Here is a 17,817-nt window from a genome sequence, read left to right on the forward strand (position 1 = left end):
GGACGCTCAGTTTACGAGCATCCACGTTCCTGGCTGTGGCTGTGCATGGTTTAGGAAACGGACGCTCAGTTTACGAGCATCCACGTTCCTGGCTGTGGCTGTGCATGGCTTAGGGAATGGACGCTCAGTTTACGAGCATCCACGTTCCTGGCTGTGGCTGTGCGTGGCTTAGGGAAACGGACGCTCAGTTTACGAGCATCCACGTTCCTGGCTGTGGCTCCTCATGGCTTAGGAAACGGACGCTCAGTTTACGAGCATCCACGTTCCTGGCTGTGGCTGTGCATGGCTTAGGGAAACGGACGCTCAGTTTACGAGCATCCACGTTCCTGGCTGTGGCTGTGCATGGCTTAGGGAATGGACGCTCAGATTACGAGCATCCACGTTCCTGGCTGTGGCTGTGCATGGTTTAGGAAACGGACGCTCAGTTTACGAGCATCCACGTTCCTGGCTGTGGCTGTGCATGGCTTAGGAAACGGATGCTCAGTTTACGAGCATCCACGTTCCTGGCTGTGGCTCCTCATGGCTTAGGAAACGGACGCTCAGTTTACGAGCATCCACGTTCCTGGCTGTGGCTGTGCCTGGCTTAGGAAACGGACGCTCAGTTTACGAGCATCCACGTTCCTGGCTGTGGCTGTGCGTGGCTTAGGGAAACAGACGCTCAGTTTACGAGCATCCACGTTCCTGGCTGTGGCTGTGCCTGGCTTAGGAAACGGACGCTCAGTTTACGAGCATCCACGTTCCCGGCTGTGGCTGTGCATGGCTTAGGAAACGGACGCTCAGTTTACGAGCATCCACGTTCCTGGCTGTGGCTGTGCATGGCTTAGGAAACGGACGCTCAGTTTACGAGCATCCACGTTCCTGGCTGTGGCTGTGTCTGGCTTAGGGAAACGGACGCTCAGTTTACGAGCATCCACGTTCCTGGCTGTGGCTGTGCCTGGCTTAGGGAAATGGACGCTCAGTTTACAAGCATCCACGTTCCTGGCTGTGGCTGTGCATGGCTTAGGGAATGAACGCTCAGTTTACGAGCATCCACATTCCTGGCTGTGGCTGTGCGTGGCTTAGGGAAACGGACGCTCAGTTTACGAGCATCCACATTCCTGGCTGTGGCTGTGCGTGGCTTAGGGAAACGGACGCTCAGTTTACGAGCATCCACATTCCTGGCTGTGGCTGTGCATGGCTTAGGGAATGCACGCTCAGTTTACGAGCATCCACGTTCCTGGCTGTGGCTGTGCGTGGCTTAGGGAAACGGACGCTCAGTTTACGAGCATCCACGTTCCTGGCTGTGGCTGTGCGTGGCTTAGGGAAACGGACGCTCAGTTTACGAGCATCCACGTTCCTGGCTGTGGCTGTGCGTGGCTTAGGGAACGAATGCTCAGTTTACGAGCATCCACGTTCCTGGCTGTGGCTGTGCATGGCTTAGGGAACGAACGCTCAGTTTACGAGCATCCACGTTCCTGGCTGTGGCTGGGCATGGCTTAGGGAAACGGACGCTCAGTTTACGAGCATCCACGTTCCTGGCTCTGGCTGGGCATAGCTTAGGGAAACGGACGCTCAGTTTACGAGCATCCACGTTCCTGGATGTGGCTGGGCATGGCTTAGGGAAACGGACACTCAGTTTACGAGCATCCACGTTCCTGGCTCTGGCTGGGCATAGCTTAGGGAAATGGACGCTCAGTTTACGAGCATCCACGTTCCTGGATGTGGCTGGGCATGGCTTATGGAAACGGACGCTCAGTTTACGAGCATCCACGTTCCTGGCTGTGACTGGGCATGGCTTAGGGAAACGGACGCTCAGTTTACGAGCATCCATGTTCCTGGCTGTGGCTGTGCGTGGCTTAGGAAACGGACGCTCAGTTTACGAGCATCCACGTTCCTGGCTGTGGCTGTGCGTGGCTTAGGAAACAGACGCTCAGTTTGCGAGCATCCACGTTCCTGGCTGTGGCTGTGCGTGGCTTAGGGAACGGACGCTCAGTTTACGAGCATCCACGTTCCTGGCTGTGGCTGTGCGTGGCTTAGGAAACGGACGCTCAGTTTACGAGCATCCACGTTCCTGGCTGTGGCTGTGCGTGGCTTAGGAAACGGACGCTCAGTTTACGAGCATCCACGTTCCTGGCTGTGGCTGTGCGTGGCTTAGGGAACGGATGCTCAGTTTACGAGCATCCACGTTCCTGGCTGTGGCTGTGCATGGGTTAGGAAAACAGACGCTCAGTTTACGAGCATCCACGTTCCTGGCTGTGGCTGTGCATGGCTTAGGGAAACGGACGCTCAGTTTACGAGCATCCACGTTCCTGGCTGTGGCTGTGCATGGGTTAGGGAAACGGACGCTCAGTTTACGAGTATCCACGTTCCTGGCTGTGGCTGTGCATTGGTTAGGGAAACAGACGCTCGTAAAACTGCATCCGTTTTCCTAAGCCACGCACAGCCACGTCTCTTGGGCACTGATGCCATGGACACACGAGGGATCCACTATTTATCCCTGGTACGTCCTTTGTAGCACAGAGGCTCATTTGCCTATTGCATTGAACGCCCAAGAGAGGTGAATGTGCACGCGGTAAAACACGGGCTCCCAGTTTGGATGAACTCTTTTGTAGCGCACTTTATTGCATCAGCCTGTATTTGGTTACAACTGCTGCCCCCTGCAGGTTCCCCCAGTGCTTTCTCCGAGGCCCAGTGCAATCGTACCACTGCTGTTTTGGGCTGACTTGCCATTTCATTCAGATTTCCCAGTGCTTCATTACCATCCTCTTATGATTAGGGATCAATTTGTGTATCTTCTATGCTTTTTTTGAATTGCATTGACATTTTTCTCTCCACCGTGTCCTCTGGAATGACAATCCATCACCCATTCAGTGGAAATATATTTCCTGACCTCCCCATGGGCACAGAGAGGTAGAGGGGTGTGGGCATTTGAGCTGAGGGACAGGAAGAGGGACAGAACATATAACGTAATGGCACCCCTGGTATTCAGGTACCTCCTATTATTTAGACAAAAATGTTCCAGAAGCTTCTTCAGCTTCGGGAATGGAAAAGCAGAGTACAAGTGTGAAATAGTGAGAAGACAGAGACAGGACCTGGCCGCCCGCTACACAGTCTAACCTGAAGTACGCAATGAGCTGTTCCCTTTGGTACAGCCCTGCCAGGCAGCTCTGCTGTTGTTGCACTGATGATGCGTGATGGGGAGAGCCAGTCTGAAGCAGATGCTCACTGTGGGTGGCTGGAGCTCAGGCTGGCTGTGAATGCGGCTCCCACGGAGGCAACCAGGACCTTCAGGAGATCAAAAGAAGGCACTGTCATAGTTACACACGAACATGCTAAATGATGGCAGGGGCATTTACAAATGTATCTCCTCCATATTTATTCTGGATATCCTGAAAACTCGGTGGGGTCACCAGGACAGGTTTGAGAAGCCCTGCGGTAAATAATTCAGAATGACGTATGTACTGGGATAAAGCTGTGCACCAATGTGTCATTCTGAGTTATTTACTGGACAAGTGGAATATGAAAGCTTTTAGAGATATAAGTCTTTTCCTTTTAACATGGACATAGCTGGCAGCCCTGCTCTGCTGTGGCCTGAGATTTCACTTCAGTCTCACTTTTGTAATTCTCAGATTGCATTAGAGAGCCCTGGAGAGACTGCACCACTGCTGGCTGATGGCAAATCAGCAGAGAGAGGCTTCTTGCACTCCTAAACCCAGAAAGATGCCTGCTGCAGGCTGCAGAAATATTTAGCTGATTGGTGCACTGAAGTCACTTTCCCCTCTCTGTGTTGTAAGCGGGCACAGATTGGATCTCCAGACAATAATTAGGCACAGATAATATCTTTTGTTGCTACATGAATCAGTGTTTCCTGCAGATGTGACTTTGGTGAATGGAGCAGGGTGGGATAGAGTAGAAGGCTTCACATGTACTCTCTCTTCTTCCCTAGATGCCTTGGTTCAAAGGCTGGAAGGTGGAACGTAAGGAAGGAAATGCCAGTGGAGTGTCCCTGCTAGAGGCCCTGGACACCATCCTGCCTCCCACCCGCCCTACAGACAAGCCTCTGCGCCTCCCTCTCCAGGATGTCTACAAGATTGGAGGTGAGGTGCCAGCACATAGCCATGTAGCCATCTGAGGATGGTCCTCATATCTTGTGGACAAGGCTTAACTACTGAGAGGAAAGAGCAGTGACCTACAGTGACCCTCCCTGACCCTGTCACAGAACACACATCCCTCTAACTCTCCAAGAATAACCCTCACATCTTCTAGACACTGCTTCTCCAGTGAGAAGAAGGAGCAGTGACCTACAATGACCCTCCCTGACCCTGTCACAGAACCCACATCCCTCTAACTCTCCAAGAATAACCCTCACATCTTCTAGACATTGCTTCTCTAGAGGAAAGAGCAGTGACCTACAGTGACCCTCACTGACCCTGTCACAGAACACACATCCCTGTAACTCTCCAAGGATGATCCTCACATTTTCTAGAGATTGCTTCTCAAATGAGCAGTGGCCTACAGTGACCCTCACTGACCCCATCACAGAACACATATCCTTGAACCTCTCTAAGGATGATCCTCATCTCCTCATGACACTGCTTCTCAAATGAGAGGAAGGAGCAGTGACCTACAGTGACCCCCACTGACCTCATCACATAACACATATCCTTGTACCTCTCCAAGGATGATGCTCACATCTTCTGGACACTGCTTCTCCAGTGAGAGGAAGGCGCAGTAACTCTTAGCCCTTCCAAGCAGTACTGGGAATTTTATGGGAGTGAGACAGAGGCTCTCAGTCCAGAAAATATATTGTGGATGAATCTTATGCTAATGAGCTGGAGGATATGCGAGGCTGTGTGTAAAAATGAAAGGGATTGGTAGAAAATAATTAAATGAGTAGCCCCTTCTCCAGCTCCAAGGGATTCTCCTCCCTCTTTCCCATATCATTGAGCTTCAGATTGCATCTCTCTCTGGCTCTCTCTCTCCCTCTCCCTCCTGCTTTTTAAAATTGTTTTTAATTAAAAAACATTTACAAGCAACAATCACAATGCATTTCCAATATGAAGGCTGAGCCACAATTAAAATATCATGGAAGATGCTACTTTACTGCAGAGCCCAAATTTAGTGCCACTAAATATTACTATGACTGGGGATTAGGATGCACATCCAACTGTTTGAGTGTTTGTTCTGTGACCCCCGCTTCCTGCACATCCCTCTCTAACCTCATAAGTGCCTCTTATTTCCCTATTGCCCCACTCTTGCAGGTATTGGCACAGTGCCAGTGGGCCGTGTGGAGACTGGTATCCTGAAACCTGGCATGGTTGTGACCTTTGCTCCAGTGAACATCACCACAGAGGTGAAGTCCGTAGAGATGCATCATGAGGCACTAAGCGAGGCTATGCCTGGTGATAACGTGGGCTTCAATGTGAAGAATGTGTCTGTGAAGGACATCCGTCGAGGCAATGTCTGTGGTGACAGCAAGAGTGACCCACCTCAGGAAGCTGCCCAGTTTACTTCCCAGGTCAGTCACAAACAGGCAAGAAACTATCCCAGCCCAGAGAAATATACAAAGAGAAGACTAGGAATAGGCAGAGAGAACAGAAGAAGAGAAGATTAGGAAAGACTGGCTAGATCACACACAGAGAAGACTAAGAATAGCCAGAGAGACCAGAAGAAGAGAAGATTAGGAATGAGTGGCTAGATCACACACAGAGAAGACTAGGAATAGGCAGAGAGACCAGAAGAAGAGAAGATTAGGAATCAGTGGCTAGATCACACACAGAGAAGACTAGGAATAGGCAGAGAGACCAGAAGAAGAGAAGAATAGGAATGAGTGGCTACATCATACACAGAGAAGACTAGGAATAGGCAGAGAGACCAGAAGAAGAGAAGATTAGGAATGAGTGGCTAGATCACACACAGAGAAGACTAGGAATAGGCAGAGAGACCAGAAGAAGAGAAGATTAGGAATCAGTGGCTAGATCACACACAGAGAAGACTAGGAATAGCCAGAGAGACCAGAAGAAGAGAAGAATAGGAATGAGGGGCTAGATCACACACAGAGAAGACTAGGAATAGGCAGAGAGATCACATGAAGAGAAGACTAGGAATGAGTGCTAAATCACACACAGAGAAGACTAGGAATAGGCATGGAGATCACATGAAGAGAAGACTAGGAATGAGTGCTAGATCACACACAGAGAAGACTAGGAATAGGCAGGGAGAACACATGAAGAGAAGATTAGGACTGAGTGGCTAGATCACACACAGAGAAGACTAGGAATAGGCAGAGAGACCAGAAGAAGAGAAGATTAGGAATGAGTGGCTAGATCACACACAGAGAAGACTAGGAATAGGCAGAGAGATCAGAAGAAGAGAAGATTAGGAATGAGTGCTAGATCACACACAGAGAAGACAAGGAATAGGCAGGGAGACCAGATTAAGAGAAGACTAGGAATGAGTGGCTAGATCACACACAGAGAAGACAAGGAATAGGCAGAGAGATCAGAAGAAGAGAAGAGTAGGAATGAGTGGCTAGATCACACACAGAGAAGACAAAGAATAGGCAGGCAGACCACATGAAGAGAAGATTAGGAATGAGTGCTAGATCACACACAGAGAAGACAAGGAATAGGCAGAGAGATCAGAAGATTAGGAATCTGTGGCTAGATTATACAGACAGAAGACTAGAAATAGGCAGAGAGATCAGAAGAAGAGAAGATTAGGAATGAGTGCTAGATCACACACAGAGAAGACTAGGAATAGGCAGGGAGATCAGAAGATTAGGAATCAGTGGCTAGATCACACACAGAGAAGACTAGGAAGAGAGATCCGAAGAAGAGAAGATTAGGAATGAGTGGCTAGATCACACACAGCAAAGTCTAAGAATAGGCAGGTAGACCACATGAAGAGTAGATTAGGAATGAGTGGCTAGATCACACACAAAAAAGACAAGGAATAGGAAGGGAGACCACATGAAGAGAAGACTAGGAATGAGTGCCTAGATCACACACAAGGAAGACTAAGAATAGGCAGGGAGATCAGAAGAAGAGAAGATTAGGAATCAGTGGCTAGATCACACACAGAGCAGACAAGGAATAGGCAGGGAGACCACATAAAGAGAAGATTAGGAATGAGTGGCTAGATCAAACACAGAAAAGACAAGGAATAGGAAGGGAGACCACATGAAGAGAAGACTAGGAATGAGTGCCTAGATCACACACAAGGAAGACTAAGAATAGGCAGGGAGATCAGAAGAAGAGAAGATTAGGAATCAGTGGCTAGATCACACACAGAGCAGACAAGGAATAAGCAGAGAGATCACATGAAGAGAAGACTAGGAATGAGTGCTAGATCACACACAGAGAAGACTAGGAATAGGCAGGGAGAACACATGAAGAGAAGATTAGGACTGAGTGGCTAGATCACACACAGAGAAGACTAGGAATAGGCAGAGAGATCAGAAGAAGAGAAGATTAGGAATGAGTGGCTAGATCACACACAGAGAAGACTAGGAATAGGCAGAGAGATCAGAAGAAGAGAAGATTAGGAATGAGTGCTAGATCACACACAGAGAAGACTCGGAATAGGCAGAGAGATCAGAAGAAGAGAAGACTAGGAATGAGTGGCTAGATCACACACAGAGAAGACTGGGAATAGGCATGGAGACCACATGAAGAGAAGATTAGGAATGAGTGGCTAGATCACACACAGAGAAGACTAGGAATAGGCATGGAGACCACATGAAGAGAATATTAGGAATGAGTGGCTAGATCACACACAGAAAAGACTAGGAATAGGCATGGAGACCACATGAAGAGAAGATTAGGAATGAGTGGCTAGATCATACACAGAGAAGACAAGGAATAGGCAGGGAGACCACATGAAGAGAAGATTAGGAATGAGTGGCTAGATCACACACAGAGAAGACTAGAAATAGGCAGAGAGATCAGAAGAAGAGAAGATTAGGAATGAATGGCTAGATCACACACAGAAGACAAGGAATAGGCAGAGAGATCAGAATATTAGGAATCAGTCGCTAGATCACACACAGAGAAGACTAGGAAGAGAGATCCGAAGAAGAGAAGATTAGGAATGAGTGGCTAGATCACACACAGAGAAGTCTAAGAATAGGCAGGGAGACCACATGAAGAGAAGATTAGGAATGAGTGGCTAGATCACACACAGAGAAGTCAAGGAATAGGCAGGGAGACCACATGAAGAGAAGTCTAGGAATGAGTGGCTAGATCACACACAGAGAAGACATGGAATAGGCAGGGAGATCAGAAGAAGAGAAGTCTAGGAATGAGTGGCTAGATCACACACAGAGAAGACAGGGAATAGGCAGGGAGATCAGAAGAAGAGAAGTCTAGGAATGAGCGGCTAGATCACACACAGAGAAGACAAGGAATAGGAAGGGAGACCACTTGAAGAGAAGACTAGGAATGAGTGCCTAGATCACACACAAGGAAGACTAAGAATAGGCAGGGAGATCAGAAGAAGAGAAGTCTAGGAATGAGTGGCTAGATCACACACAGAGAAGACAAGGAATAGGCAGGGAGACCAAATGAAGAGAAGATTAGGAATGAGTGGCTAGATCACACACAGAGAAGTCAAGGAATAGGCAGGGAGACCACATGAAGAGAAGTCTAGGAATGAGTGGCTAGATCACACACAGAGAAGACATGGAATAGGCAGGGAGATCAGAAGAAGAGAAGTCTAGGAATGAGTGGCTAGATCACACACAGAGAAGACAGGGAATAGGCAGGGAGATCAGAAGGAGAGAAGACTAGGAATGAGTGGCTAGATCACACACAGAGAAGACTAGGAATAGGCATGGAGACCACATGAAGAGAAGATTAGGAATGAGTGGCTAGATCACACACAGAGAAGACAAGGAATAGGCAGGGAGGTCACATGAAGAGAAGATTAGGAATGAGTGGCTAGATCACACACAGAGAAGGCTAAGAATAGGCAGAGAGACCACATGAAGAGAAGATTAGGAATGAGTGCTAGATCACACACAGAGAAGAATAGAAATAGGCAGGGAGACCACATGAAGAGAAGTCTAGGAATGAGTGGCTAGATCACACACAGAGAAGACTAGGAATAGGCAGGGAGATCAGAAGAAGAGAAGTCTAGGAATGAGTGACTAGATCACACACAGAGAAGACAGGGAATAGGCAGGGAGATCAGAAGGAGAGAAGACTAGGAATGAGTGGCTAGATCACACACAGAGAAGACTAGGAATAGGCAGAGAGATCAGAAGAAGAGAAGTATAGGAATGAGTGGCTAGATCACACACAGAGAAGACTAGGAATAGGCAGGGAGAACACATGAAGAGAAGATTAGGAATGAGTGGCTAGATCACACACAGAGAAGGCTAAGAATAGGCAGAGAGACCACATGAAGAGAAGATTAGGAATGAGTGCTAGATCACACACAGAGAAGAATAGAAATAGGCAGGGAGACCAAATGAAGAGAAGTCTAGGAATGAGTGGCTAGATCACACACAGAGAAGACTAGGAATAGGCAGGGAGATCAGAAGAAGAGAAGTCTAGGAATGAGTGCTAGATCACACACAGAGAAGACAAGGAATAGGCAGGGAGACCACATGAAGAGAAGATTAGGAATGAGTGGCTAGATCACACACAGAGAAGACTAGGAATAGGCAGAGAGATCAGAAGAAGAGAAGTCTAGGAATGAGTGGCTAGATCACACACAGAGAAGACTAGGAATAGGCAGGGAGACTACATGAAGAGAAGATTAGGAATGAGTGGCTAGATCACACACAGAGAAGACTAGGAATAGGCAGGGAGATCACATGAAGAGAAGATTAGGAATGAGTGATAGATAACACACAGAGAAGACTAGGAATAGGCAGGGAGACCACATGACGAGAAGATTAGGAATGAGAGGCTAGATCACACACAGAGAAGACTAGGAATAGGCAGAGAGATCACATGAAGAGAAGATTAGGAATGAGTGATAGATAACACACAGAGAAGACTAGGAATAGGCAGGGAGACCACATGACGAGAAGATTAGGAATGAGAGGCTAGATCTCACACAGAGAACACTAGGAATAGGCACAGAGATCAGAAGAAGAGAAGTCTAGGAATGAGTGCTAGATCACACACAGAGAAGACAAGGAATAGGCATGGAGACCACATGAAGAGAAAATTAGGAATGAGTGGCTAGATCACACACAGAGAAGACTAGGAATAGGCAGAGAGATCAGAAGAAGAGAAGTCTAGGAATGAGTGGCTAGATCACACACAGAGAAGACTAGGAATAGGCAGAGAGATCAGAAGAAGAGAAGTCTAGGAATGAGTGGCTAGATCACACACAGAGAAGACTAGGAATAGGCAGAGAGATCAGAAGAAGAGAAGTCTAGGAATGAGTGGCTAGATCACACACAGAGAAGACAAGGAATAGGCATGGAGACCACATGAAGAGAAAATTAGGAATGAGTGGCTAGATCACACACAGAGAAGACTAGGAATAGGCAGAGAGATCAGAAGAAGAGAAGTCTAGGAATGAGTGGCTAGATCACACACAGAGAAGACTAGGAATAGGCAGAGAGATCAGAAGAAGAGAAGTCTAGGAATGAGTGGCTAGATCACACACAGAGAAGACTAGGAATAGGCAGGGAGACTACATGAGGAGAAGATTAGGAATGAGTGGCTAGATAATAGAGATGTGAATCGTGTGATCGATCGTCTTAACGATCGATTTTGGCTGGGAGGGGGAGGGAATCGGATCGTCGCAGTTTGGGTTTTTTAAATATCGTGTAAATCGTGTAAATCGAAAACCGGCACACTAAAACATCCCTAAAACCCACCCCGACCCTTTAAAATAAATCCCCCACCCTCCCGAACCCCCCCAAAATGCCTTAAATTACCTGGGGTCCAGAGGAAGGGTCCCGGTGTGATCTTTTACTCTTGGACCTCCTGTGCGTTGTAGAAATGGCGCCGGCGCTACCTTTGACCTGTCATATGACAGGGCAAAGGTAGCGCCGGCGCCAATTTGTTTTTTTGTCCCCTGACGGCAGGAGCGTAGGAGATCGCTCCCGGACCCCCGCTGGACCCCCAGGGACTTTTGGCCAGCTTGGGGGGGTCTCCTGACCTCCACAAGACTTGCCAAAAGTCCAGCGGGGGTCCGGAACGACCTCCTGCAGTCGAATCGTGTTGCCGTACGGCCGGCGCCATTTTCCGTACGGAAAAACGATTCACGTGCAGGAAGTCGTTCCCGGACCCCCGCTGGACTTTTGGCAAGTCTTGTGGGGGTCAGGGGGCCTCTGCTTCAGTTTGGCCTTTGTTTTTTGGTTTTTTTTGTAAGTATTTGTCTTAATGTGAAGCAGGCAGGATTAAGACTGAAATGGTTTGTGGTGCTGCAGAGAGTCCTGAGAAATCCAACCTGGACAAATACCCTGATCAGTATCTCTAGCAGCCCTGCTAGTCTCCCCTGTTCCTCCAGGAAGGAGGATTGGTTTTATAGAACAAATTATCAGAATGTAGGAAGGCTCTGAAGACTTGCTTGATTAGACAAGCTTTCAATTCTGAAGCTTAGTGTAATTATTCAATTAATGTTTTGCACAGGAATTAATGCTGCTTTGTGCATGTGCCTGAGATCGTTTGGGTTTTAGCATTGATTTTGGGATGGAGAACTTTCACTTTCACTTTTGATTGTGTTTATGCTGGAATGTTTCAAGTTAGCTTGTTTTGTTTTGGGACTGCTTGTAGTTCAGAGGATGAAATATTAATTCTCTTGTATTGTTTATTTCGTCTATGGGCCAGATTCATTAATGCTTTTTTCTCATTTTGTATCTATGGGAGAAACCCTTAGTGAATCGGGTGCTATGATTGTTATTTTGATGTTGATGTTCATGTTGTTGTATGCTGAATTGTTATATTAAGTCTTTTAGCTTATATATTTTTATTATAATGCAGTACATCAAATAAAATAACAAACTAATAAAATATGTCACCTAGATACCTCTCTTGGAGCTCAGTGATGACTTCGTGGCACGTTCTAGGGTAACAAACCAGGGTCTGAATTGTTTTGCAGGTGATTATCCTGAACCATCCCGGCCAGATCAGTGCTGGCTATTCCCCCGTCATTGACTGCCACACCGCTCACATTGCCTGCAAGTTTGCTGAACTGAAAGAAAAGATTGACAGGCGTTCTGGCAAGAAACTGGAGGACAATCCCAAGTCCCTGAAATCTGGAGATGCTGCCATCGTGGAAATGATTCCTGGGAAACCCATGTGTGTGGAGAGCTTCTCTCAGTACCCACCTCTTGGTGAGAATCTGTTCATTCCCTGAATGCTGAGACTCGGCTCTAAGCCCCTCAGGCTGACCTTGGTCCTCCTGTAGGGATGTGAATCGGGCTTCGGACGATTGAAAATATCGGACGATATTTTCAAAATCGTCAGAAATCAGGGGCTCCCCCAAAACGATAGGAAAACCCCAAGATATTGATCGTGGGGGTTCTCTTATCGTTTTGGGGGAGGGTGGGAAAAACGGCACCCAAAAATAACCCCTAAACCTACCCCGACCCTTTAAAACTAATACCATAGCTTACCCCACCCTCCTGACCCCCCAAAAAACCTTTTACAGGTACGTAGTGGTCCAGTGGGGGTCCCTGGAGCGATCTCCTGCACTCGGGCCATCGGCTGCCAGTAATCAAAATGGCGCCGATAGCCTTTGCCCTTACTATGTCACAGGGGCTACCAGTGCCGTTGGTCAGCCCCTGTCACATGGTAGGAGCACAAGATGGCGCGGGCCATCCAGTGCTCCTACCATGTGACAGGGTCCGGCCAATGGCACGGATACCCTGTCACATGGTAAGGGCAAAGGGCCATCGGCACCATTTTGATTACTGGCAGCCGACGGCCCGGGAGCAGGAGATCGCTCCAGGAACCCCCACTGGACCACCAGGTACCTGTAAAAAGTTTTTGGGGGGGTCGGGAGGGGGGGGGAAGCTAAGGTATTAGTTTTAAAGGGTCGGGTGGGTTTTTTGTTTATCGGCTCGGGCGCAGCCGATAAAACCGCGATCGGGCCCGATGAAAAAAAATCCACATGTGAATCGGAACCAGAATCCGAACTGATTCCGGTTCCAATTCACATCTCTATCCTCCTGCATTAACTGGAGATAGGATCCAGGGACTTCCATAGAGAGGGGTCCCGGTGATGATGAATGAAAGCTAAAACATCTCTGAAGGAGTTGCACATTTTTGGTGATAAAATGTGCAGCTTTCATATTTACTTATCCTTGCAGATATATCCACTAATTGTGATCCTGCCAGGCACTTGTGACCTGGATTGGCCGCTGCTGGAAACAGGATACTGGGCTTGATGGACCCTCGGTCTGACCCAGTGTGGGGAATTCTTATGTGGGCTATTTTTATGTAAAAGAACATGATTTCACACAGTTTCTTTGACAGGTGCTCCAGGTGTTTGAGACTTAATAATACGCCATAAAGTGTTCTCAGTAGACTTGCCTGCAGCATGGGATATTCACATAACATGGCTTAGTGAAGACGTTAATAAGAGTATTCAGAAGCCAGGAATGAGGGCAGGCAGGGGGTGATGCTGCACGTCCCCTTCTAATCCTCTGAAGCTGCCATTGTCCACCCACGGCCCCGAGGGCTCAGATCCCTAAGAGGACACTCGCTCTCGGGGTGCACTTGGTGGAGAGAGCTCACAAGACCTGCTTGCCTCAGATTTTACAGTCACACAAGTGGTGAATTTTTGTTTATCCTTGGGATGGGTTTATTTTATTTTATTATTAGATATAAGAATCACTTCTCTCTTCCCAGCCAAACAAATCCTGCATAGCCCTTTCCCAGATCCCATTTCGTCAATCATACTTAGGGCATCTGGTTTACAAGTTGCAAATTTAAGGCCGGATTTTAAAAGGGCCACACCTGCAAATACCGGCAGTTGTGCACGTGGCCTGCGCACGTCGCACGCATTTTCCAAAGGGCCCAGTCATGCTCGTAACTGCTGAGACGTGCAGAAGGGCCGGGCCCCGAAAAAGGGGGTGGGCTGGAGGCGGGCCGGGGGCGGGGTCAAGGTGGGGAGGGGCGGGGCAGGCTGGGACAGAGGCTGTTCCGGGGAAGCGCGCATCAGCAAGCGCTTCTGCTTCAACGGAGCAGTAAGTAAAAAACTTTAAAAATTCTTATAGTTAGGGGGTAGGGGTCGGAGTGGAGAGGGGAAGGGGAAGTAAGGCTAGACACGGGGTTAGGGAACTGGGGGAGGACCGACTGCATCGCTGTGCGCAATATTCGAAAATTCACCCTCCTTGTGCGTGCCGCCCGCACGTGCGCGTGTGGATTATAAAATCGCACATCCATGTGTGCACGCCGGAAACTGTGCGCATTGGACGCGCGGGTGCTTCTTTTAAAATCTACCCCTTAGGTGCTTGTTTTTCAGGCGATTAGGTGTACATGGTGGGTACTAAAAGTAGGTGTTTATCAGTGTTTTCACAGCGGTACTTAATGTTATTTTTTTTATTTCTAGGTGGATTTAATTTAATAAGACATAAATCAATTTATCTTCACTGCAAGATACAGTTTAAAAATGCTGTGGTGCAGGGTGGGTGCATGTGACTGGGGGAACGGCAGAGGGAGTGAGGGGGAATATGGTTAAGGGCGAGGGTGTGTCAGGGTGGGCGTGGCTGAGGGAGTGAGGGGGAATGTGGTTAAGGGCGGGGGTGTGGCAGGGTGGGCGTGGCTGAGGGAGTGAGGGGGAATATGGTTAAGGGTGGGGGTGTGGCAGGGTGGGCGTGGCTGAGGGAGTGAGGGGGAATATGGTTAAGGGCGGGGGTGTGGCAGGGTGGGCGTGGCTGAGGGAGTGAGGGGGAATATGGTTAAGGGCGGGGGTGTGGCAGGGTGGGCGTGGCTGAGGGAGTGAGGGGGGAATATGGTTAAGGGCGGGGGTGTGGCAGGGTGGGCATGGCTGAGGGAGTGGGGGAATATGGTTAAGGGCGAGGGTGTGGCAGGGTGGGCGTGGCTGAGGGAGTGAGGGGGAATATGGTTAAGGGTGAGGGTGTGGCAGGGTGGGGCGTGGCTGAGGGAGTGAGGGGGAATATGGTTAAGGGTGGGGGTGTGGCAGGGTGGGCGTGGCTGAGGGAGTGAGGGGGAATATGGTTAAGGGTGAGGGTGTGGCAGGGTGGGCGTGGCTGGGGGGCGTGAGGGGGAATATGGTTAAGGGTGAGGGTGTGGCAGGGTGGGCGTGGCTGAGGGAGTGAGGGGGAATATGGTTAAGGGCGGGGGTGTGGCAGGGTGGGCGTGGCTGAGGGAGTGAGGGGGAATAAGGTTAAGGGCGGGGTGTGGCAGGGTGGGCGTGGCTGAGGGAGTGAGGGGGAATATGGTTAAGGGTGGGGGTGTGGCAGGGTGGGCGTGGCTGAGGGAGTGAGGGGGAATAAGGTTAAGGGCGAGGGTGTGGCAGGGTGGGCGTGGCTGAGGGAGTGAGGGGGAATAAGGTTAAGGGTGCGGGTGTGGCAGGGTGGGCATGGCTGAGGAGTGGGAGGGTGTGGCTAGGGCAATGCTTTCTCTCATGATTATAGCTATACAACAGATTGGAGGTAGGGGCTCCCTCCCTGTAGAAAAAGCTTTTATTCTTATGAATTGCAATCAGATTTCATCATTCCTAGGAATATGGAATAATTATTTTTTGAGATGATCTGAAATTGCCACCAGGGGTATAGGAAGTCATCCTGTCTTCTAGACAGGCACAGGGCCGAATTTCCATTGCCAGTGCCCATAGGTATGGGGGGATGGGCACCCTCTTGCTGTCCCTTCTTATGTGGGGGAGGGGGGGTCAAACTCCTAGTGATTTCCCACAGCGGCGGCAGCAGCAGCCCTAGAAGAAATTCAGCAGGGGGCCTGCAGCTCGCGGCCGCACGCCCGAGACCCTGGCCCCCTCCTCCCGCACGGCCTTCCTGTTACTATGGAAACCCGCGGGCTGCAGGCCCCCTGCTGAATTTCTTCTAGGGCTGCTGCTGCTGCCGCCGATGCTTTAGGTAAGCGGCTGAGAGGCAGGCGGACCCTGCTAGAAGCTCCGGCCCCTTGCAGAATCCAGGCCCGCCTAGGCAGGACCATCTCATGCAGAGGTGTAAAAGTCTAGCTGAGCATTGCACAGGTAATACAGGGCTGTACTGGAAGCCGGTGTAATTATTCTAACATCGGAGCGGCTTGCATGGGCCCTGGATGCAGGCCTCCCACTGTCTTAGACGCGGCTTTTTGACAGGCTGCGTTACAGTCATGCAGGCTGAAATGTACCAGAGACTGGACTGGCTGTGGCACGGGAGGACAAAAAGGGCCTCGGCTGGTGAATTATTGTAACCTAATCCACCGTTGTGACCTCGTGATTCTCACCTGGAATGACGGGGATATAAAACTCCTAAATAAATAAATACATTTTAGGATGCCTGGCAAATCTTGACTGCCAAGGTCGTTCTAAAATCAGATTCAAGCCTTACCCCCAGATTAGGCATCGCATGCTTAGCAGGTACCGAGCCCCTGGTCCAATTGCATCCCAAGCTCGAGGTCCACTTTTTTTTCTTTCTCGCCCACCAAAGCTCTCGTCTTTCAACCTTCACTTCTTGCTCTTCTGATTTGTAATGGAGCGACCTTTATACATCCCTGGCCGGGTAGATTTTGTAAACTGCATTTTGAGTTTCTCTCTGGAAGCTTCTTCCGTCAGAGACTACCCCAGGACTGTAATAAGGTCCAGATCTTGCAGAGCCGGATCAGTTTACCTCTGGTTCTCAAACGTCCATTTCTCAGTCCCATAATCCTTCTTAGATATCATCACAAAGTTCTCCTACCCTGCTCCTTTCTCACCCTTCTTCTCACGCTCTCTCTTTTTTTATTTTTGGTGGGTCCCCCGCGGCAGCTTCACTGCGACAGAAAGCAAGAGAAGGCAGCTCCTCGGCGCTCCAACAGCCGCGGCCCCCAAAACATCGTTCCAAGCCCTCTGGAACGCACCCAACTCGCCCACAAATACCACGCAAATCGATAGTGATTTATACCCAGGAGAAAAGACTGCGCGAAGCGGCCAACAGCTGCCACATTAAGAAAAGATTCAACATCCATTGTAAATAAAAGAAGGAGGAAATTCAGAAACTAACCACTGAGTAAAATATCCTCGCTAATACTTATTATAACAACCGAGAAGAAATAGCTTTCCGCACCCCTGGGCCGATGGCGCTGCAGGCGAGGAGGTCAGGGCTCAGCGCACAGCGAGCAGGGGGCACGCCAGGTCACTTTCTCCCCTCTCTCTCTGCTTCCAGGTCGCTTCGCCGTGCGGGACATGAGGCAGACGGTGGCGGTGGGCGTCATCAAGAACGTGGAGAAGAAGAGCGGGGGGGCCGGCAAGGTCACCAAGTCTGCCCAGAAAGCCCAGAAAGCCGGCAAATGAATGGCGAGCCGCGCCTGGAGAGCGCCCCCATTCCCGGGACTCTGCCGCTGCCGCCTGCCCTGCAACGACTGGATGCTCGCCATTAAAGTCCAGTGGAAGTTCTTCAAGAGGAAAAGCTGCGGCGCGCCCTCAGGCTTCATGTTCCCAATAAAAGGGGCGCCAGCCCCAGCCCCAGCGTGAACCCTGGCGCTTCTGGCGTGTGCTTTTCTTCCCCAGCGGAGCTCGGTTTGCATAGCCTGGGGGATCCGGGGCCATGCAAACTGATCTCGTGCGTGCTCGTTCCGGCGATCCCAGCCTTCAGGAATCCACATCTGGGTGCATCCTACTGCATGCTGGGAGTTAGAGTTCTGCCTTTCCCATTCACCTATTTCAAGGCATTAATCCCAGAACCCCAGGCGGGAGGCTGCTGAA

General features: G+C 49.6%; 1 protein-coding gene across 1 annotated transcript in view; it reads left to right on the plus strand.

Moving 5' to 3' along the window:
- EEF1A2 (eukaryotic translation elongation factor 1 alpha 2) overlaps positions 1-17,594 on the plus strand; it is a 33,462-nt gene extending 15,868 nt beyond the window's left edge. Inside the window, exons 5-8 of the mRNA XM_029612456.1 lie at positions 3,926-4,076; positions 5,241-5,497; positions 12,046-12,280; positions 17,279-17,594. Of these exons, the coding sequence (XP_029468316.1) occupies positions 3,926-4,076; positions 5,241-5,497; positions 12,046-12,280; positions 17,279-17,406 (771 nt within the window). The 3' untranslated portion in view covers positions 17,407-17,594. The remainder of the gene's footprint in view (positions 1-3,925; positions 4,077-5,240; positions 5,498-12,045; positions 12,281-17,278) is intronic.
- Positions 17,595-17,817: the final 223 nt, after the last annotated feature.

This window comes from Rhinatrema bivittatum, chromosome 8 (assembly GCF_901001135.1).
Source record: "Rhinatrema bivittatum chromosome 8, aRhiBiv1.1, whole genome shotgun sequence".
NCBI classification, from domain to species: Eukaryota; Metazoa; Chordata; class Amphibia; order Gymnophiona; family Rhinatrematidae; genus Rhinatrema; species Rhinatrema bivittatum.